Here is a 21819-nt window from a genome sequence, read left to right as displayed (position 1 = left end):
GTGAAAGTATTTGGCTCTGAGGTTGTTGATTAGATATGAAGTGAAATGTTGTCGGTCAGTCGGTGAGAACCGTCTCCGTGGGTCGTGTTCGTCGGATTTTTCCATCCATCCCGGGGTCATCCCGTGTCCCAGGGGTTGCCGATCCGGGATACGAGTGCAGGTGGGACCGTTTGCCAGGAAAGAAATCGCCGAAAAGTCGTTGGATGCCATGACGGTGCTGGATAGCGCAAGGGCGAAAAATGGAAGGCCCCAAGAGGATCTGTTCCGTTGGAAATGAAGATGGTTGAGATGATGTTTTGAACAGCCATGTTTGCGGTCACAGATTGCTCTTGAAACAGTCCTTTCATGACGAGGCAATCACGACATCCCCGAGGCACCGGCCATAGCTACAGCATGCCTCCTTTGGTAGGTCACCCCTGAGGATAGCATCACGCTTGGCCTAAGCAATAGAGTCAGCATATGTGTATGCAAGTGGACAGTTTTTTTGGAGCAAGGAGACGTACATCTGGGCAGACAATAGGTCTTGCTGAAGCCGTGGCAATGAGTGAGAGGGCGACGAGGAGTTGGAACTTCATTTTGAAACTGAGGACAGCGAGTGACTGAAGGATGCTTCACGAGGGTGACAAGACAGGTATGATGTATATATAAACTGGTCGATTCGCCGAAAATAGCACGGTTGACTCCTACTATCGCAGACCAACTATTGCTGGCAGTTGTTGTTGTTGGATGTGGATGCCGAGCAGGAACCGAGCGGGAACGAGAGATGGCTCGTTTGTGGCGTGAGGGAAAGCGGATTAAACAAGAGAATAATGGGAACAGACTTCTAGCCAGACTTCGAAAAAGCTCCTTAAGATTTCTCTTGAAGGGGTCATGCATACCGGCGAGGTGGTCGGCGAGATATATAAGTCCCAAGCCGCCGTGGCCCCGTGGGTGCTAGGATCCTGGCCGGGGTGGCCTCGGGAGAGAACATGGAAGAAAAAAATGAGGGCTGGTTTGAATGTGGACTTCCACGGTGGACCATTTTCCACACAATGGTAATTCAATTGATGAAGATCGCCCAGGAGCCCAGCATCTACAGCGGGTACCTCAGCACTTGCTGCTCCCTGGCTTGCATACACCACATAATGTACACCTCTGCCGGCATTTGAAAGGTTAGCGCGGCGAACTGCAAAGTGGCGATAACTTTATTTCCCGTACAAAACATTGCTTTGCGAATCTGGAATTCTTTGAAAATTTTAAGGTGGCGGTACCACGCTAATAAAGTATATTCCGGTAGAGGCGTAATCCACGCTCCATCGAGGTGCCTTGTTCGGGAATGGAGACATGTTTTTTCTTCACCTGAGAGATAAGGAGGTGTACACTAGAGGGGATTTTGGGGTTCAGGGTGCTGCATGGGTGGAGGGATGCATGTTGGTTCACTCAAGCGGGCCGCACGACGGATCATAACCGAATTTGGACAACTGGCCTCGACCTGCTTTTTAAGGCGTAAATAGGATTTTTTTCGTGAAGAGTTCGTATGGATGACTGGCATAGTTATCCGAGCCAGCGGCGTTGGCTGTGGCCTATCGGTTATACGTGTCGACTGGTCCCCCATGGTCTCGACACTTCTTCGTTCTCGGGGGTTGTAATCCTGATCCTGATGCGTACATGCGCACACCGCATTCACACGTACTGGTGCCTCATTCGGCAAAGACGGAGGTGCGGCGCGGGATGTGCTGCTCTGTGCCGATATGGACAGAGGAGATCGGCGCAGGAAGCGATGGAGGGGATAGAAAGGAGAGAACATACTGTCTTCACGCAGTCGAAATCGAGCAGCATCTCGATGGATCTCAAATGAATTGCAAATCAGCATCTCTTCATGATCGGGGTCGCCGTCACTGTTCTGGCAGGTCCCTCCGTTACCTTCAAAGGAAGAGGAAGGTCGAACGGGATCGTCAAAAGGTCGGACCCCAGTCCCCAGATGACGGGATAAAAAATATGGAGAAGACGCCGGCCTATATTATTTTGGAGGTGACGATGTGCAGAAGTCTTGACATGAAACACGCTGGCTTGAGCCGCAGCTGGGGTTTAAAATGGATTTGGGGAATTGGAGTGGCTCATAGGGCACTCCCTCTGCACGCACTTTATCTCGAGAGTATTTTGTCCATCCTCAATTTTGCTTTTTGCATCGACTTTCAGCACTGTGAAGACTTCACCATCGGCATTTGAGATACAAGTATGTTTCTCGTGAATAGACTTTCCTCCTTTCTTTCTCAGATAACAGCTGAGAGGAGCGAACAGTCGAGAAGCCCCCTTTGACTGATCATGTCAGGGGTGAACATTGGCCAACTCATAACGAACCAAACTGTCAACTGTGGGATTCAAGAGTACCAAGCAACTAAAACAGAGCACAGCAAAAATCAAGAAATCAAACGAATTGAATCATATCAAATAAACTAATGTCACATCAATAGAGGCAGAAGTTCAGTCTCGCTCGTAGAAGAGGGTTAGGGTTCACTTTGCACATTTTCGGCTGCTCCCGCCCTTTCAAACTCTCCAGTCTGCCTGGTAATTGGCACTGGGTCTGTGCGCTGGAAGCACATGTCAGGAGCTGCCAACTTGAACTGAACCGATTCCGCTGAGCTGAGCTAAACTTTATCTCGCTCTAGCCACGTCCAACGAAGCTCGAGCTCCCGATCAGCAAGTGGCTGAAGATACGATCGGGATTAGCGTTCAAGCCACAATTAATGACGTTGATGAATTACAGATCCTGGCATTCCGGCGCTTCAGCTTCCCTGACGAAACTCCTCAAAAACCAGCGACAGCCCACCTGCCAGGCACTGTCAGTCGACCAAACACGTCACACCTGTCCCGCCGACCTACCTACCCACTCAACGCACTGCACTGCCCACAGCAACCTGAAGCTTGGAAGCACACGACTGCCCAAGCCAAGGAAGCTTCAGATTGGCAGCGGACCTCATCTCTTTGCTGTGACCTGTTGGTATTTCTTCCTGCCTCCTTCACACCTGAACCATTATTTTTCCGCCAAGCTCCGGCACCATCGCCAACACCAACGCAACATCAATTCACGAGACGATAGTCGCGCACTCGGTCGCAATACTACGTTCAGTCATTATACCAAGACACTGATCCGAACACGAGAACTCGCGATTCCCCCTCACAACCGTCAAGATGACGCTTTACTACAGTTTGGTATGTGTTTACTGTGTCCTTCGCCGTGGCCACCCGCATCACGTCACGTCGTTAGATAGAGAGGACGGTACGACGATGTTCATAGACAGAACTGGCTAACGTGATTGCTTTGCAGGTCTTCATGCTCCTAGTAGCAGAGATGTCTATCTTCATGCTGCTTATAGTTCCTCTACCCTTCACCATTCGCCGGAGGCTGTTCACCTTTATCTCGGAAAATCCAATCATAGCCAAGCTACAATACGGTTTAAAGATCACATTCATATTCATCCTCATCCTGTTTATCGACAGCGTGAATAGAGTCTACCGTGTGCAAGTCGAGCTTGCCGCTGCCACCGATGCCTCCAAGGGCAACGCGTACGTACACTTGTTGTTTTCTTCCCTTCTATGCAACAGACAACTGACCAAAATCAACAGTGCTGCCATCATGGGTCACGAGCGTCTCGAAGTCCAGGCTCGCAAGTTCTACTCCCAGCGCAACATGTACCTTTGCGGCTTCACCCTCTTCCTCTCCTTGATCCTTAACCGCACCTACATTATGATCCTCGAGGTCCTCCGTCTCGAGGAGAAGCTCAAGAAGTTTGAGGGTACCGACAAGGATACCAAGCAGTCCGAGAAGCTCGCCATGGCCGGCGATCCTGGTGAGATCTCCCGTCTCAAGCGCGAGATCCAGCTCCGCGACCAGGACATTGAGACCCTCAAGAAGCAATCAGCCTCTCTTCACCGCGAGTACGACGAGCTCGCTGAGAAGTACGGCCGCACCCAGCAGGATGATGTGCCCAAGAAGATGAAGTAAACGGAGACCACGCTTTCCTCGCAACCTAAAGGAACTTTTACTCTTTCGTATTAACACAGAACATCATAAGCACAACGTCGAGACTTTGATGCCCGACGCAGTGTGGACCTCGAAAGATGGATCATGGAAGAGGGAAGGGATGTAGAGGGACAATGATAACTACCGTTGCTCTGACAGGAGTTGGGTGTATGATCATACATACCGTGGCGGAGATTCAAAAGGGATGCTCGGTTGTTCGCGATCGAGCAGGTTGTGCGTCTACAAGGAGTCTGATAGCTTGTTAAGTATACCGTGAGAATGGATTTCGGAAACCGCTACTTTCATACCCCAGATGTCGAATTGGTAGAAGACTGAGAATGGAACAGAACGAGGTTCTTTTTGCTTGATTTTGGGTTGGTACAACCATCTCCTGTCCATTTCAAGTTTAATATGTGTCAGCACTGATCTATGTCTACCTACCTTGTATTACAAAGTCATATATATCTATTTCCACACTAGCCACTTCCAGCACCTCCACAGGTGACGCTGCTCATGTCCTCCCATGATCTAACAAATCAGGAAACAGTATTCCATTAGCCATAGCCAATACCTCCCTCTCCGCCTCCGTGCGCGCCTCCTCCTCATCCCACGGCAACAGTCCCATGGTTCTCGACGCATCATCACCACCGGCATCATTAACATCCTGCACGCCCGCCTTTCCCATATGACTACTCTCATCACCTGTACCACTCCCACTCCCACATCCACTAGTACTACTATCATCTGGCAAGTGATTATACGGACCAGGTCCGTTCACCATACTTCGCACCCCGCGGTACCCGTACCCATAAGAGCCGTGGTTCTTGTGCCCCTGGTGGAAGAGCGCTTGCCCACCTCCGCCGAAGTCGGGGCCGGGCCTGCCGAGGAGGAAGGCCTTGCGCTGGCGGGAGAGATAGAGCGCGTTGGTTTGGGTCAGGGGGCAACAGGGGAGGTAGAGGGACAATGTATGGGAGATTTTTGGGTTTGTGTTCGGGATTGGATCTAGGGGGTTCTTGCTCCTTGTGATCATGCTGTGTCTTTGCTTGTGGTGCCGTTTCTGCCTCTGCCAAGGCCCGTCAACAACATGAATCAAATCCGGATGCCAAAGCACGTAATCACCCGGTTCTAAGCGTGGGATGGTGACCAAACTGCGGTCCAGCTGGAGGTGCGGGTGCAGAGTCGGGTTGATGTCTTGGGCATAGCTGGGGAGGGCGCCATGGAGGATGGAGTTGTGGGGGTGGTTGAAGAGCCAGGGTGAGTCTTCTTCTTCTTCTTCTTCTTCGCCAGCAAAGGTGGTGGAGAACGTAGAGAAAGGGTCCCGTTGGTCTTGCTCGGAGTGGGCTAGATTTGAGGATGAAGAGACTGGGGACGCGGAGGGCGAGGGAGAGAAGAATGGTCGTAGCAGGAAGTAAGCTGTTGCCAGTTGGGGCATGGGGCAGACTTGCAGTGAGTCTGAGTCTGAATCTGAGTCCGAGTCGGAGGAGGTGGGGCTCATGGATAGAAGACCTTGGAACATGCGGAAGATGGAGCAGGAACCGGTGCCTTGGTAGAGGTCGCTTGTTGCTTGGACGCGGGAGGAGCTCTGAGTAGGGAAAGGGGGATATCAGCCTAAGTTCCAAAGTGTCTTTGGGGACAAAATGAAAGGGGTAGATTTGATACATACCTCCCAAGGATCATAATCCTCCCAACGCCCACGGAAAATATCCTTATACGTCCCTGCCCGTCCATACCCATCCGGCTCCCATCTCTCGACACTGCCATTGTCGACATGGGCGCTAGGCCTGAGTCTGTCTCCATCACTGCCATACGTTGTTGTCGAGATCGTTCGTATCCGCACACGATCGGCGTATATGATGGGAAAGTTTGTGCTGACCATGGCATTGGGGTCTTCAGACTTCCATATTCCCATTACGAACTTCTGCGCGGCTATGACATTGGGATGCGCCCTGGCTTTGATCTGGGCTGGACTCCAGTAGAGCTCGTAAAGTTGGGGGTCTCTTGTTGGCACTGCTCGCATGCCTGAGTTTTGGCTGAGGTATTCGCTTGCTTCTTGTCTCCAGCTGGTGGCTGTCTCCTTTGGAACCACATTTCGGATGATAGCCACCCCTGATCTTCGTAGCTGGGCGAGGAAGTCTTGGGATTGTTGGGGGTTTGTGATGTTGGAGAAGCTGATTGTTGGAACCACCTTTGACCCCATAGAGGAGATGTAATCAATCTCTTCGTCCAGCCTTCGTAGTAGCCTTTGCCATGCTGATGTAATTGCTACTTCATTGCCTGAAGCTAGTCTCTCTTTCAGGAGTGTGAATCGTGGTGGCAGAGGAACGGGATCAGGGTATGAAATTGACTGCATTTCGTGCTCTTTCTCCCAGTAGATATGAGCTACCGTGTTCGCAGTGATGGGATACGATTGAGAAGACATAGCCATGATGAGCAACGAAAAGAAGGAACATATGAATGGAAGACATATAAAAGACAAAGAGAAGTGCCACACTCGTAGGTATGTAGAGAAATGAGACAAACCGGTGAAGACATGCTCGAAGTCGGAATGAAAAAACCGCCTTTTGACCGCACCTTATACTTCTCGTACTTGTCTTGCCCTCACCCCCGTCGTGTGCCGCTCGTCTCATTCCCATCGTGTGTTCAAGAAGATACAGGTCGCCATCAGCCGTATCTCTGGCCGGAGCAAGAGTGCATTGCATTGTTATCGAAAACCTTATCCACATCCGGTCGCTTCGCGAACCGACTTGGAGCATGGGACCCAGCAGGGAGTCATCCGCAGCTACGGGCCGTGAACGCCGAACATTTTCATCTAGTGAGCGGTTACTAGCGTTTACCAATAGAAGAATTCCGAACGTTGAACCCATCCAATGGTGTTTCAATTTGGCAGCTAAAGTTTGGTCCGGCTAGGTTCGGGTATCTTGGTGTCAACACCTCGCACTTACACGGGTATCTAGTCGCAGTAACGCATAAAGGCAGGGCTGAAAAAGGAACAACTTTCCTGTACCCATGCGACTTTGAGCCCTCTTGTAAAAGCACTGCTGACTGTTCCGAGATCCGTGGTAATGCGGTTCAAGACTGGTGCTAAAGCTGGCCTAGCCTTCAAGTCCCCGCATTGTCTACACCCCAGAGACCCCTATTTCCTATGCTTCACACTCTCAAAACTGTGTTTTGTGCGTTTCGAACGTCTCACGGGCGGCTCTGGATCGTTGGTATCGTCATCAACGGTCTTCCTCTTGATCTTTGGGGGCGTCACCTTGGCGACGCTGCTGACCGACGGCTCGGGATCAAGGGTAGCACTTGCGGCTGCTACATTCCCACTTTCTTGCCGCATGAGAACGAAAGCTACACGCTCAATGTCAATGGCTTTGACTCCAAGCCGTTGAGATAACGCTCGAGATCTCTGGCACAAGGAGTTGTATTCCTTAACGTTATACTTGAGGGGTACCTTTTTCCCGTCTCCGCAAAGCCAGTAGTAGGCTTCATCGGCGAAAAAGATAACATGGTCTGGGTCATGCACTGCCAGGAGCAATGACGCAGTAGCCGGGCCGATACCTTTTAGCTTGGTCAGGATGCCTAAGGCGCCGGATATGTCTGACTTGTCCCGATACTGCTTGATGGCATCTTGTACGGTTGTCTGGACCAAATCGGGATCATTGGAGGAGACCAGTTTCATCAGAGTTGGGCGGAACTTGCCATGACGCCTAGACCAAAAGTCAGCGGTGTTCAGCAAAGTGACACTGGGGGACAGAAGGAAGGTAAGTGCTTCTTTCGGTAATCTTGCTCACAAGCGGCCCAGTGGGGGCATCTGAAGCGAGCTCTAGAGATGGTGTTTGTAAGCCGCTAAAAATGGCTGTGGCTCTCCTTCCGCCGAAAACTAGTGAAGCAAGACGATGGGTGACGCCCTTAAGAGTTCCAGGGATGTCTGGATAGATGGCAGGGATAAGAATGTGAAAGAGGACGTACAGCTTCCATTCGACCAAAGTCTTGACCTCATCGACGGCAATGGATTTGGTGTCTGCCTTTTTGGGACCAAATGCTGTGACTGCTTCACCATAGCGGTACTCATCCAACTCTGCCAGTGTCTTCTGGCCTGGTTTTGCTATTTGCAGGGTGTCAGATAGGGGATTATAGCCAGGGGGGTTGAAGATTTGGAGGGAAGCCACCATACCTCCCTTGTCCTGCGAGATGGCTTGGATGCAGGCGGGATATCTTCCGAGCACTTCATCAAAGGCAGCAAGGGAGATTTTGGCTGCAGATAGGGGAGTTGGTTTGGCCATTGCGGCTCTTCGTCGTTGTTGCGGGCCAAGCTGTGATGCCGCGGAAGGGGGTGGGGGTCACAGTGAGTTATGAGCTGTAGTTCTAAGTGACACTGCAGCACTCAACCGTCTTTGTAAAAGGAAAGGTGGATAGACGGTCCGGACTAGTGTACACTACATGTGATGTTTGGGACTTTGGGGGTCGATCAGGAGTGGATCAAGGGTCTGATTCCTGGAAAGGCCGTCGCGGCGAGTCCCACTAAGTTGGGTGCAGCCTTATGCTCAAAACCCTCCACCGAGTCAAGTGAGTTATGAAGTCACTTGCAGAAATCGACAGTTGGTTCCATCGGAGGCGTCGGGCAGAGATCGATCAATTCATGCAGCGGGAGGCGGCCCTGAAAGTAAGGTGCAATCCCGGGTGGCCAAAAGCTATGCCTTTGAAGGATCGGACACGCAGATGGGCTGTTGAGGTTGAATATCTAAAGAAACGTTCAGTTGGATTCCATCCAAGAAAGCAGAGGTGAATTAACGTACAGTATGAGTACCACGCAGTCAATTTAAGGGAGCATCATCCGTCAATGGTGTTGCCAAGACTTCCACTTGACGGCCACCTGCTGTACATCACTCCCGTGCTTCCTTCCTTCAGTTTCAGGCCACAAGCGAAGAGAGTGGAGAGGACTGGGTGAGTTGAGTGAGTGAGTGACCTGTTCCCCCCAACCCGACTTGAATACGGAGATATCGATAGCCATTCGAAATTGTAACAAGGAAGACAACGGAACAACGGGGGTAGGGTAGGTAGGATGTGATAAGTAGCCAGCTCGAGACCGGAAGCGGTGATCTCTTCAGAAAATCGAACTGTCTGGCCCTTGGTCAGTGCGTTGCGTTTACCTGCCTCTGTTGTTGTCGCCCACGGGAGGCTGGGGCTAGTACCGCTTTTGACAGCTGAAATACTCTGTAATATACCCAACGTATCTGAGAAATGCAGGCGGTGGACCAACTGTTACATTGATCTTATTGATTGTTTCGTAATGAGGTGAAAGATCCTTTGCGAGGCCGCGAAATGTGTATTTTTCCCGCGCCACTTTGATGGGATGAGGCACATGATAAATTCCGATGATGTTCCAGGCTGGGAATATTTGCTAACCTTCGTTGCACTTTCCTGCTCCGCCTTTTTTCCCTTTTTTTCCTTTTTCTTTCGCTCTTCAACCTCACTTTACCACCTAGACCAACCTCATCATTCCCTAACCAACCAGAAAACTATAGACAAAATGGGTGGCGGTAACGTACGTTACATACATACCGTGTTTACTTCGAACTTTACGATCCGCGACGATCACCACCTTTCTGAACATCTACTAACACAGTATTTTCTCACCAAATAGGGAGCCAAGGCTGCGCAAAAGCGCGAGCGTAACGCTAAGAACGCTGCTGCTGGTCCTAAGTCGCAGCTTAAGACTGTACGTCGTATTCTTCTCTCTACGGACGAGACGTCGTCGTCCTGCGTCGAACCCGGAAAGCGGATGCTCAGTAGACTAACACAACTTCTGCAGAACGCTGCTGCCATGAACATCATCTGCCAGACCTGCAGGGCCACCTTCTTGTCGACTTCGCGCGCGAAGGCGTAAGCAAAATCCCCGAACTCCTCCTCGACCAGCTCCGTTTCCCCGGGCATTTAGTCACGATTCGAGATAACCTACCGATCATGTCTACCGTATACCCAAACTGACCTCAATCCTTCGCAGTCTTGATGAGCACGCTCAGAACAAGCACAACAAGACGCTGGCGGACTGCTTCCCCGGCTTCGTCGAGCAGCCCAAGAAATAAATGCGCATTATTCATGTTCCGTCGAACGAACGATCTGTGACGATCCGATATCTGATGTCTGGGAGTTTGGATCCAGAGTAACGGAGCATCAACAATGACACCAAAAAATAGCTGGGTGGGAATCAAGAAAAACGTGCTAAGCAGCACCAGACGGGAGTGATTTACACAAATGGCGATGCATCAAAGCGGGTGGGATAAGGCGTATCATAATGGATTTGACATTGAAAATAGAAGAGGAAACATACCCCCGATTTGATCCGGCAGACTTCGAGAGATCAATTTTTGATACACACAGCTGGACTACATAGACATGATCTTCCCTACGCTCTCTTCACGCCTGGCAAACGGTAAAGACGCTGGATATAATCGCCCGCCGCCCTACCCCCGAACCTCCCATCCTAGATACCCGAACCTGAAAGAAACTAATGCGCCTCAACAGTCTTCCCCTCCGGTACCATTGCCGCGCCTCCTCCTACAGTCGAATTCCTACTCCCAGCCGCCGCCCTACTCTGCTCCTCCCTAAGACTCCTCAAGATTTCTGGGTACCACCTCTCTCCCACATCCGGATGACTTTTCACCCGATTCCTCAGCGTGGCCTCGCCCAACGTGGTCGCCACCCCTCCACTTCTAAACGTAAACTCGACATCATCCAGCCTCTGGCCACCACTAGCCTCGAGCACCCTTCTGCGCTGCTCCTTGACGTGCTCGGGCACCTGTCCGACGCCAACCTTTTCCAAATCGTCAAAGGTGGTATCGCCCCTCACACCCTGGAAAAAGGGAATGGAAAAGCGGGCGCCTTCGCCGGCGGCCGGCGAGAGTACCCGGTGCGTGGTGCTCACGCAGACGCCCTGCGTCAGGGCTTCGAGACCTTGCCCGATTGCGACGACCAAGGTACCGGGGATGGGCGGGCAGTCGATCCATTCGCCAAACATGTTTTGGACTTGCAGGCCGCGGTGATGGGAGGCTTGGAGGAGATAGCTCGATAGCACTTGAGGAAAAAGGGGTGAGTTTGTCTGTTTGGTAAGAAGAAATGGATAAGGGGGAAGACATACTACTATCCTTATGCGGCCCCACGCCCTGATTTCCCTCCTTGCCTTCTTTGCCCAATGTACCAACATCCGGGTACTTGACAATCTTCAGCTTGTGCTGCTGGTCTTTATCAAAGTACTTGTCGAATGCGTTGGCGGGGAGCTCGATCGCCTCGGCGATCAGGCTGGTGAAGTAGATGGAGATCTCGCCCATCTTCTTCATGTAATCGGTGAACACCTGACGGAAGCTAGGCAGCACCTTGGGCGACGGCCACTGGTTGGGTGCTAGCAGATTGTAGTGTAACGGCGCGCCGGGCTCGGGTAAGGGATGCTCGGTAGACAGGTCGATCTGTTCGCGGTGGTCGATGGCGCCGGCGGTGATCTCGGCGGAGAGACGGGAGTAGCCGAGGAAGGAGGGGGCGTTTTTCATTTCGATTTTTAGTCTGATTTTTTATTTTTAACCAAAGCGTTTAGTTTGGCTTCATTGCTGCTTTGTATGTGGTTTTGGATTCTACGTCGAGCAATGGCAGACAAAACTTACTTTTCCTCTTTCGGGATGTCAAAGAAGCTCTTCCCTTCCCGAATGACTTGGTCAAACACTTCCTGTGAAATACCGACATGTTGAAGATATAAGAAGCCCACTTCCATAAGAGCGTGCCTAAGGTCTGCTAGGAAAGCCAGCTTGGTAGCTGGGTCCTTGGCCAAAGACAAGTCAAGAACTGGAATGGATGTGAAAGACATAGTGAGGAGCGTTATAAGTTGCTTAAAGTTGAAAATATGAAAGGCGAAGGCAGGCCAGATGACCAACTCGTCTCAAGTCTACGTGCCTCGATACGAAATACGATGGGGAAAGTCAAAGCGGCTAAAAGATCATCGGATGTCCTTCCCCTCACAAAGTCGGGATAAAATGCAGTTGGAGTTCCCAAAGTTTGAGAAGACTGGTGAACGCTTTTTGGGTGAATTGATGTAAAATAGCAGGATAGAGGGATATAATTGATCCAGTTACAGTTTCCAACAACACAAAACATCTAGCTCTTCATATTACACAAAGCAATTGCAGTTACAGCTCCAGTTCTAAGCTACATGACCTGATATCCTAAGGTTCCCAATGCTATTATCGAAGTCGTCTAAGAATGGCGTAATCGGTCGCCATCGGAGCGTGCCGTAAGCCCCGCAGCAGCCACCCAGACTAATGCGGGGCGGTTGCCCCAGGATAAGGGTCCCCGGGCTTACACGCGTAAACTTGCCGAGAAATGCGGCATTCTACACCTCTGCTTGGATTTGAAAGGTTAAAATGGTACAGCCAAGCCACTAGCCAAGCCGCCAGCCAAGCCGCTAAGGCTACAATAAACCAGGGCTTTTATATAGAAAAACCTTCCTTTTATTGTACCCTATCTTCTTATCTATCTTTTTATCTAATAATCAATACTATCTCCATTTGCCTCAATAATCTTTTCTATTCTTTCCGGTATTGAATAGGCCAATTTTAGAAGGAAATCCTCTAGGACTATATCCTAAACTTTTTAAATGGCCGCTCTAAATTATAATAGGTTAAGAGTTCAAATATTGTATTTATATTCTATAAATGACTTTATCCAATGCTAAACGTTCTCGATTAGTACCAAATCCGGAGAGTAAACTAGAAATCGTCTCTAACTAAACCTAAGGATTCCTATTAACTCCAATACTCTCTAAATCTCTTTTACCCAATAAAAAGGAGCATTATCGTACTAAAAAACAAGGCTATTTTCTTAGCAAAAGGCTACTACTATCGGAAGGATAAAAAAAATATACTTTTAAGTAATAATTCCTCTAAACTCCTTTTCCCAAAAGAAATAAGGCCCTTTTTTTCTTCCAGCAAAGGATCCCCAAAACATCCAACCATAAAGCTTTCTCTTAATAAGAATAAAGTTATTTATATAACGGCACTGGCGGATGCATTGCGGCAGGCATGGTCTACGGACTCGGCTGCCCAGCACTGAAGCTACGGGACCGCTATTTACTGGAGGGTGCACCGGCCACCCGGGCCGCAGGGTTAAAACCCCAGACCCCGGGCTTACCTTTATATATTTCCCTCTTTCTTCTTCATCTTATAATTCTAGTATAGACCTAGGAATCAACGTATTTAACTTATCTCTTGTAACTACATCGCTCGTAACAATCACAAGATCAATCTTTACACTTTCTAGGGAGGAAACTAAACATCCTATTACTACTATACTTTTTAGAAAAGCACCTAGACAATCGTATCGCATTGCTTCAATCCCGCGATAGCGTACACTTCCGAAAAAAAGGCGTCGGTTCAAGCCTCGCCCAAAAAATAGATAACCTCCAAGGTATTTACCGCCGTAAGCACTCAAACTAGCGAGGCTCAAAAATAAGCCGTAAGGGCTCAGAAAAATAAAGTTGCCGTAGAGCAAATTATTTTCAATATTAATAATATCCTAATTACTTCCGAATCTATAGTAGAATAGAATAATACCTTTTACTAACGTTCGTTAAATATTATTATTATTAAAGATAAATAGAATACCCAATCCTATACTTTAAATATATTAAATTTAGAGGATAAGGAGGCACTTAATAATATCGAAGAGGCAATCGTATTTTTCAATTAGGAAGTTACTAATAAAATAGCCAATATTTATTATACCTTTAAGAAAGAAGACTTATACGAATTCCTATATATAAAGATTAACGTAATTGTAAAGTACTATTTTAAAAAGGATAATAATCCTTTATTCGCCTTCCGACCATTAATAATTGTTAGTAAAGAATATTAATTAAATTATTTGCATTATAACGAATTACGCACGGGACCTCTACTAATAAACCTCCTAACGTTCTAAAACATTTATTAGGACCCTGTCGGCCTAGAGGCAATCTTCTAAGAGATTAAATTATATACTATTCTTATAGAGGTAACGCTTACTTAGTAACGTAGTTATTAGGTTATTACTATTAACCTAAATATTAATTTAAATAAAATATATAAATATATAATAAACTTCCTTAATTATTAGAAGATGGCCGAGGATAAAAATTTTAAACTTAAGAAAAAAGTAATTCTCCTTAAAAACACTTTAACAAACTCTAATACTCCCGTAATAACCATCGAATACTAAAATAAACTATAGGCATTATATTATAAAAATACATTGCTACGTAAGAAGAATACCGATTTAATAGAAGAGCTCTACCTCAATTTCGCTAAACTAAATATTACTAGGGGCGGCTAAATTTAAAATAATAATACTAAGGATAGTAGCAACCCTAAAGATTAAAACTACTCCTATCCTAACTACCGAAGTCCGTACAACGACCGGAGCCTATCCCTTAACCGTCATTATAATTATAATTACAACCCTAATTACGACTACAATTAACCGGATCCTAAAAAGTATCGTAAATACCCTAAATTACTAACCGAACTAAACGAAATTAAATATAATCTTACTATAGCCCGCTATGAATTATCGACGGTCAAGGACATACTTACTGCTATTGAGGCCCAAGCGGAAGAGTTAGGAATAGAGGTAGCCTTGAAGGAAGGAGAGATTGTCGATTTGAACACTATTATTATTTATTTTACTAAAAAAAATATAAATCTATAGAAATAAAAGAAGAAAGTTACTATCGACCTAACCGCTCAAAAAACTTTCGAACGACCTAATAATAATTTAAATAATAATTATAGGCGTAAAAGCACCCTAGTTTCGAACTTCTCTACTTTTAATATTAACTAATTATTAGTAAAGGAAAAGGATTTACCGTACTTCTATAATAAAAAGGATAAGGATACCGTCTCCTTCGACGTATAATATTATTATATTTAAAATAAATTAAAATTCAATACCGACTATTTTATAAATAACGAGGCTAAGAAGATGTATATTGAAAATTGTACGGTTGGTAAAGTAGCCCAAAATTTAGAGTCCTACCTAAAAAATGGACTATATTACCTTAAAATTTTTTAATAATTATTAAACTATTTCAAAAACAAATACTACGACTATAATTACAAAGAAAAGGCTATTCTCGAATTTAATAAATTATAATATAAAATAAATTAAAATTTCTAGGATTTCCGCAATACCTTCGTACGCCTAATTAACGAATATAACCGCCTAACCGATATTTAGAAATAAAAATTCAACTAAAAATTTCTAACTAATATTTAAAACGTTCTCTTTTTTAATTATAAGGAAGATACAATTAATTTTATAACCTTTATCCGTATAGTAAAGAAGTATATTGAAAATAGTTAATACTTATAAAAATCTAAATAAAAGGATAAAAGTAAGGATAGAAATACTAAAAACTCCTCTTCTTCGTCGAACACCTCTAGTAAAACCAAAAATTCGTCTTCGTTTTCCTCGTTTACAACTAAAGGCTCGGGCTCAAATTCAAATTACTAACGTCCGCCTAATATATTAAAAAATAAAATTCGCAAATTATTAAAGGAAAATAAATATTTCGTCTATAAATAAACTAACTATTATTTTAGAAACTATTCCAATAAACGTAGTAATTCTAACCGTATTAATAAACTAATTAAACAATTCGCTTATAAAGCCGAAAGAAATACAAAGGAACCGAAAAACTAATTACCCTAAGTATCGTAAACTCCCTCCTAAAATATAAATTAATTAATATCTATTCTATAAAAATAGAAATTATAAAAATAAAAGTAATAAAAGTAAAAAAAGATTTCCTAAACGTATATTTAAATAGAGAAATATTATTTATATCCTATATTATAGCTAATAATAGAAAAACTTTAATTATTAAAAATATATTTATTAATTCGGGAACAAATAGGAATATTTTTATAAATAAGACATTTACCGAACAATTAATTAATTAACTATAAATCGAATAATTATAAAGTTTCAAACCTTATACGGTAGGAGGGTATAATAGATAATACAGCGAAACGATCAACCTATATTTGCAAAGTACTATTTATATCCAAAACCGCATCCTTCCTAACGAGGTAATAATAATTATTAACTCCGGATATAACCTAATCCTAGGGAAATACTAAATATAAAAACACCGGGTATTAGTAAATATAGCTATTTAATACCTAATTTTTCCTCAAATTAAAGAAGAAGAAAAAGCGGAGGAAAAAGTAAAAAAGGCAAAAACTACTACTTTAAAAGAAATCGAACGCTATATTCGGGAATTAGAGCAGTATATTCTAAAGGACCCTAAAAACCTAAGGACACCAAACTATCCTATCGAACTATTTATTAACTTAAAAATACAATCGATTAAAAAAGGAGAGAATAAAGATTTAATTAAAATAAAAAAGGAATTTTATAATTAATACCCCCCTCCCTAATAAAACGAATCCAAATTGCTTACCTAATAAAAATATATCGCTTTATTAAATAAAAAACGGAAAAAAGACTCCTACTAAAGTAAGGATATTCAGGGTCGCTATTATTTTAAGAAGGATGGAATAAAATAATATAAATATTATAACGACTTTATAATTGTAAGGGTAAAAGCTTTCCTAAAATTCGCCGAACGCGAATATATAAATATTACCAATCTATATAAATTAGACCGGTTTATTAAAGACTAATACTAATAAAACCAAACCTTATCCGAAAATAAAGAGGAATTAAAAAGAAGGGCTAGGAAGGAAATACCTAAATACGCCTATTAATACTTTAAAGTCTTTAATAAAAAACAATTGGATACCCTATTCTAAAATTGTTCTAGTAATTACAAAATTGAATTAGAAGAGGGAGCAAGGCCGGAGGAACTTAATTATAATTTACTATATAAAATAACCCTCAATAAACTAGAAACATACCGGAAGTATATAAATAAGGCCCTTACAAAAAGCTTTATTAAAAGTAATTTAATACTATAGGCCGCACCTATTCTTTTTATACTTAAAACTAACGGAAGTTTATATTTCTACGTAAATTACTAGAAGCTAAACGTAATTATATAAAAAAATTAATACCTATTACCCCTTATTAAAAAAACAATTACTCAAATTAATTAAGCTAAAATCTTTACAAAGATTAACATCCAGTAAACGTTCTATCGTATAAAAATATATCCTAATAATAAGGAATTTACTATTTTCTAGACTTATTATAAAGTATATAAATATAAAGTCTTACCCTTCGGTCTAACAAACAATCCCTCCACCTTCTAACGATATATTAATAATATATTAATAAATTATTTAAATAATTTCTATAACGTTTATATTGATAATATCCTTATTTTTTCGAATAATAAAGAAGAATACAAAATCCATATTAAGAAGGTATTAATACACTTAAAAACAGCCGGCCTACAAATTAATCTAAATAAATACGAATTTTATATAGAAAAAACAAAATTCCTCGGGTTTATTATTAATAAAAATAATATTGCTATTAACCCCCAAAAAATTACCGTCGTAAAAGACTAGTAAGTCCCTTCTAATATTAAAAATATTCAATCCTTCTTAAAATTCTACAATTTTTATCGAAAATTTATAAAAAATTATAATTATATTACGAAACTATTAATAGCTTTAATAAAGAAGAGTAAAGAATATAATTAAAATAAGGACTACTAAACTACCTTCGAAGAATTTAAAATATAATTCTTTAATACTCCTATTTTAATTTATTTTAAATATAATCGACCTACCCGGGTTAAAACGGACGCCTCCAATAGAATTATCACTAATATACTATCTTAGGAAATATACAGGGAATAAAAACCTATAGCTTTTTTCTTAAAGATTATATATAGGGCGGAACACAATTACTCTATTTATAATAAAGAGCTAATAATAATTATCCGTACTCTCTAATATTAAAAATTAAAATTTATAAACTTATAAACTCTATTCTTAATTATAACAGACTACGAAACTTTAAAATACTTTAATACTAAACGTCTCCTTAACTTCAAATAGGCCGGTTAAGTAGAATTCTTAACCTAATATTACTTTATAATATTATACTAACTAGGCAAAGAAAATAGGACGGCCGATACCCTCTCCCGCAAAACCGAAGACCTAAAAACCTAAAAAGTAAAATAGAAAGCCTATCACACAATTCGCATCTTTAAAACCCTCGAAAACAGCACAATAACCCACTCAAATAATACTCCTTCAATATATACCGTTAATAATTATATCCTACAAACTATTATAGCTATTAACATGGTTATTATAGAAATAAACCCGGAGGTTAAACGTATAATACCGAACGGAAATCTACTAGAGGGTTATATTTTAATAAATTAATTAATCCTAAAAAATAAAACCAATATCGAACTCGAAATTTATCGAAATATAATTCGTCGAAGGGAAAATAAATACCAATTCATTACTAATAATAAACTCCTTACAAAACACAGCAAGCTAGTAGTCCTACCGGGAATCCTTCGCGCTAAAGTAATATAAGAGCTTTACGTGTAAATTATAATTATATACCCCGGCCGTAACAAAATAAAACGATTAGTTGCTACTTAATATTAATAGCCGGGGATAATAAGGGACGTTAATTAATACGTTACTAATTATTTAATATACTATACCTTAAAAGTCCTTTATAATAAAATACCTAGAGAATTATACCCGTTATTACTAGTATAGAGGATATAGTAATACTTTATAATAGATTTTAAATTTATACCGAAGGACCGTTAAGGATTTAATAATATATTAATAATAATTAACCGTTTAAATAAAGTAACTTAAATAATACCCTATTATATTAACGCTACAGCCCGGAATATAGCCCGAATATATTACGAAGGCCCTTATTGGGTATATAGGTTACCCTAGGAAATAATTTTAGACTGAAGCCCCTAATTTATTATTAATTTTACGAATAAATTCGCTAAAATCCTAAATATCAAATAGAAATTAGTATTAGTAGGCTATAGTTAAACGGCCGGCTAGGTAGAGATTATAAATAAATACCTAGACTAGTAATTATGTTCTTTTGTAAACTATTTCCAAAATAATTAGTTTAAAGTAATTCCAATTATAAATATAGTACAAATAAATATACCTTACAAAAACTTAGGAGGAATATAGTTATATAAAATATTAAGAGGTTTCCTTATACTTAATACACTCGATTAGGAAGCACGGTCGGATTTAATATAAATATCTATATAAGAAAAACTTAATTGCAAAGAAGCTTAGACTATAGTAAAACGAATCCGAGATTACATTACTAAAGTAAGGGAGCTTATTTCGGCCGTATAAGAACAAATAACTAAATAAGCCAACTGATACCGACGGGTACCTAATTTTAATATCGGAAATAAAGTCTTTATTATTAAGAAGAATAAATTATCGAATAATGTCAGGAGGCTCAGAGCTCGTGCACGGAAGCACCTCAGCGGCTGCTACTCCCCTTCGTTAACCGACGCGTAGGATTATTAACGATAATGCTTATATCGGGTCGGGCTCGTGGGAAGGATAATCCGGTACTGTGCTAAAGTGCTAGACTAGTATAGGGCTCTATAATACTCGTTAGCGGATGAACAGAATTTATATAGGTATAAAAGAGGCTCAACGGAATATAATTTATTATAATCGGTAATTATTAATATATTTTTAAATTAACCCCTAATTTACTATTCCCTACGTATAATTATAACCGTAATTACCTTAACCTACTTTTTGCCTACGTTCCTAATAAATTAATAACTCTTTTTTTAAAAATTGAACTGATACTATTAAAATATACACATATAGCGGCCGGTTTATCTTTCGCACTATTAAAACTACCCCTCGTCCTTCTTATATTACTACCCTTATAGTTACTATAATTAAAACGACTTAACCTCCTCCGCCTTTATTATAATAATACTAACCTATTATAAAGTCTATCGAAGAAGATAGTAATAAAGACTACCCCCCTATACTGTCCTAGGCTTCTTATTTGTATCCCTAAACTTTAGAAGTTAATAAATTCGTACGTAAATAGTAATTATTCGAATCTTAGTTCGCTGTAATTAAACTCCTTCTTAATTACTTCCCTTCGTATATATTCTAATAAGAATAATTTGTATTCGTAGGCCTCGCCGAATAAAATTTAATAGGAAATTACCCCCCTATCCCTATTAGGTTCTATTATTAGGATTACTTCTTTTATAATTAAATTCGTATTTCTATTATATCTCCCTTTACTACTCCTTTATTAGCGGCCGTCGCTATAATTACCCCTTTATTAACTGTAGCTATATTAGCCTATACTAAATACTATTTTAAATATAATATTACTAAATTTACTAGTGAAAATTTCTTACAATTATAGAATTACTTTTATAATATTAATATATACTTTTATAAATACCCTTATACTTCCCTCTCGTTCGCCGTTAATTATATTAAGGATAACCCTAAGAATATATAGATTAAATATATATTGGCTTTTTGTAGTAAACCCGGGTATAATATTATTTATAATATATTTATATAAAGTAACCTCCGTACCTTCTTAGAGACCGAATATAATAGTAATATTTAGGCTATTGAATAATCCGTTCTCAATAAGTTTGAATATATATAGTAAAATACTTCGAAAACCGTTTATAACTTTTATAACCGCTATTATATTAAAGAATTTAATTTATTATACAATTAACTAAAATATATTTAAATTATTATTTAGGCTAATTAATTATACCCCCTTTTTAAATAAAGCGTCCTCTCGACGGCTAGTATTAATATAATAAACGAAATAATAGTGTACGTAGAACGGTTGGAAGGCTTAGAGAATATTAAACTATCCGTAGTATATTACTAATATTAAATATCTTTAAAGTATAATCTATTATCTTCTTCGTTTTTATACCCTCTTACCTCCTTTTTAAATATCCTTTCTTAATTATCCTATAGTAATAACCCCTCCGATTTTCCCTATTGCCCCCTTACTATTTTTTAAATAAATCCTAATTTTATTTATTCCTTTTATTATTAGAAAAACTATATGTATAGCTAGTATACTTAACTAAAACTACCGAATACCTGCTATAAGTATAGTATAATAGGCTATTTCGTAATAGTATACCCGAACCGAACTTATTACAATTATAACTAAATTGGCTATCTAGTATGGAATTACCCTATCCTTGTAAGTACCCCTTTATATAGAATAAACGTTGAACCGATTGTAATTAAAGTAGTAGTTATAATTATTTAAAATAATATAGGTAAATTATAAATATATTTAGAAATAAGGTTATTAATAAAAATTTATAAAGATTAGTAGAGTATACGAGGGTTAATAAATTCGGGTGCGGAATTAAATTTAATTAGTAGGTATTTATTCTTATTAAATATAAAAATTAATTTAGTACTCTATTATTTTATTAATTTCTCCCTTTAGTTTATTCCTATATATAGTGTAATTACTTATTTTATTAGAATATATAATTTTTATAGTACTAAACGGATAAAGCGAGTTACTTTTATTATAATTAAATCCTTAGCTATAGAAATTATTTTTAATTACCCTTAGCTTTATAAATAGAATTCTAATATTAATTAGTAGTAATAGTTATTTTAATTTTATATTGAAATTAGTAATTTTATATTAAGTATAATACCAGCGAAGGAAGTATATAACGTTATAACCGTCTTAATAGGGCTATAATAGAATTTAATTCTATTATTAAACTCTTAGAAAATAATAAAGGTAGAGGAGGGTTTCCGCCCTCCTGT

The 21819-nt window shown here is 41.1% G+C and overlaps 7 protein-coding genes across 7 annotated transcripts; 2 read left to right on the top strand and 5 right to left on the bottom strand.

Moving 5' to 3' along the window:
• Nucleotides 1-343: 343 nt before the first annotated feature.
• On the bottom strand, nt 344-575 carry B0T23DRAFT_321507 (uncharacterized protein; the record flags this gene model as incomplete). The annotated part of the gene is made up of 2 exons (XM_062835241.1): nt 344-439; nt 504-575. 2 exons carry the CDS (start codon nt 573-575, stop codon nt 344-346), a joined length of 168 nt encoding a protein of 55 aa, XP_062690577.1.
• Nucleotides 576-3171: 2596 nt separating this feature from the next.
• On the top strand, nt 3172-3985 carry B0T23DRAFT_430405 (B-cell receptor-associated 31-like protein; the record flags this gene model as incomplete). Its single annotated transcript, XM_062840247.1, has 3 exons — nt 3172-3192; nt 3308-3546; nt 3607-3985. The coding sequence occupies 3 exons, from the start codon at nt 3172-3174 to the stop codon at nt 3983-3985; spliced, it is 639 nt and encodes a 212-aa protein (XP_062690576.1).
• A 529-nt stretch (nt 3986-4514) lies between these two features.
• On the bottom strand, nt 4515-6200 carry B0T23DRAFT_406156 (DUF1479-domain-containing protein; the record flags this gene model as incomplete). Its single annotated transcript, XM_062839085.1, has 2 exons — nt 4515-5585; nt 5667-6200. The coding sequence occupies 2 exons, from the start codon at nt 6198-6200 to the stop codon at nt 4515-4517; spliced, it is 1605 nt and encodes a 534-aa protein (XP_062690575.1).
• A 936-nt stretch (nt 6201-7136) lies between these two features.
• B0T23DRAFT_321342 (uncharacterized protein) lies at nt 7137-8280 on the bottom strand (the record flags this gene model as incomplete). The annotated part of the gene is made up of 3 exons (XM_062835229.1): nt 7137-7691; nt 7750-8102; nt 8172-8280. The coding sequence occupies 3 exons, from the start codon at nt 8278-8280 to the stop codon at nt 7137-7139; spliced, it is 1017 nt and encodes a 338-aa protein (XP_062690574.1).
• A 1247-nt stretch (nt 8281-9527) lies between these two features.
• Nucleotides 9528-10083, top strand: B0T23DRAFT_430402 (At2g23090 like protein; the record flags this gene model as incomplete). Its single annotated transcript, XM_062840246.1, has 4 exons — nt 9528-9542; nt 9642-9716; nt 9810-9880; nt 10002-10083. The coding sequence occupies 4 exons, from the start codon at nt 9528-9530 to the stop codon at nt 10081-10083; spliced, it is 243 nt and encodes an 80-aa protein (XP_062690573.1).
• A 135-nt stretch (nt 10084-10218) lies between these two features.
• Nucleotides 10219-12224, bottom strand: B0T23DRAFT_186891 (uncharacterized protein). The gene is made up of 3 exons (XM_062833152.1): nt 11653-12224; nt 11136-11554; nt 10219-11071 (listed from the first exon to the last, which is right to left on the bottom strand). Exons 1-3 carry the CDS (start codon nt 11850-11852, stop codon nt 10506-10508), a joined length of 1185 nt encoding a protein of 394 aa, XP_062690572.1. The 5' UTR covers nt 11853-12224; the 3' UTR covers nt 10219-10505.
• On the bottom strand, nt 12186-12374 carry B0T23DRAFT_321593 (uncharacterized protein; the record flags this gene model as incomplete). Its single annotated transcript, XM_062835247.1, has 1 exon — nt 12186-12374. A coding segment is annotated over one exon (189 nt), but the record flags the coding sequence as incomplete, so codon positions are not given.
• Nucleotides 12375-21819: the final 9445 nt, after the last annotated feature.

Source organism: Neurospora hispaniola (genome assembly GCF_033458365.1).
Source record: "Neurospora hispaniola strain FGSC 10403 chromosome Unknown B0T23scaffold_6, whole genome shotgun sequence".
Taxonomy (NCBI): domain Eukaryota; kingdom Fungi; phylum Ascomycota; class Sordariomycetes; order Sordariales; family Sordariaceae; genus Neurospora; species Neurospora hispaniola.
Note: the sequence above shows the minus strand (reverse complement) of the source record. Positions and strands in the feature narration are given on the sequence as shown.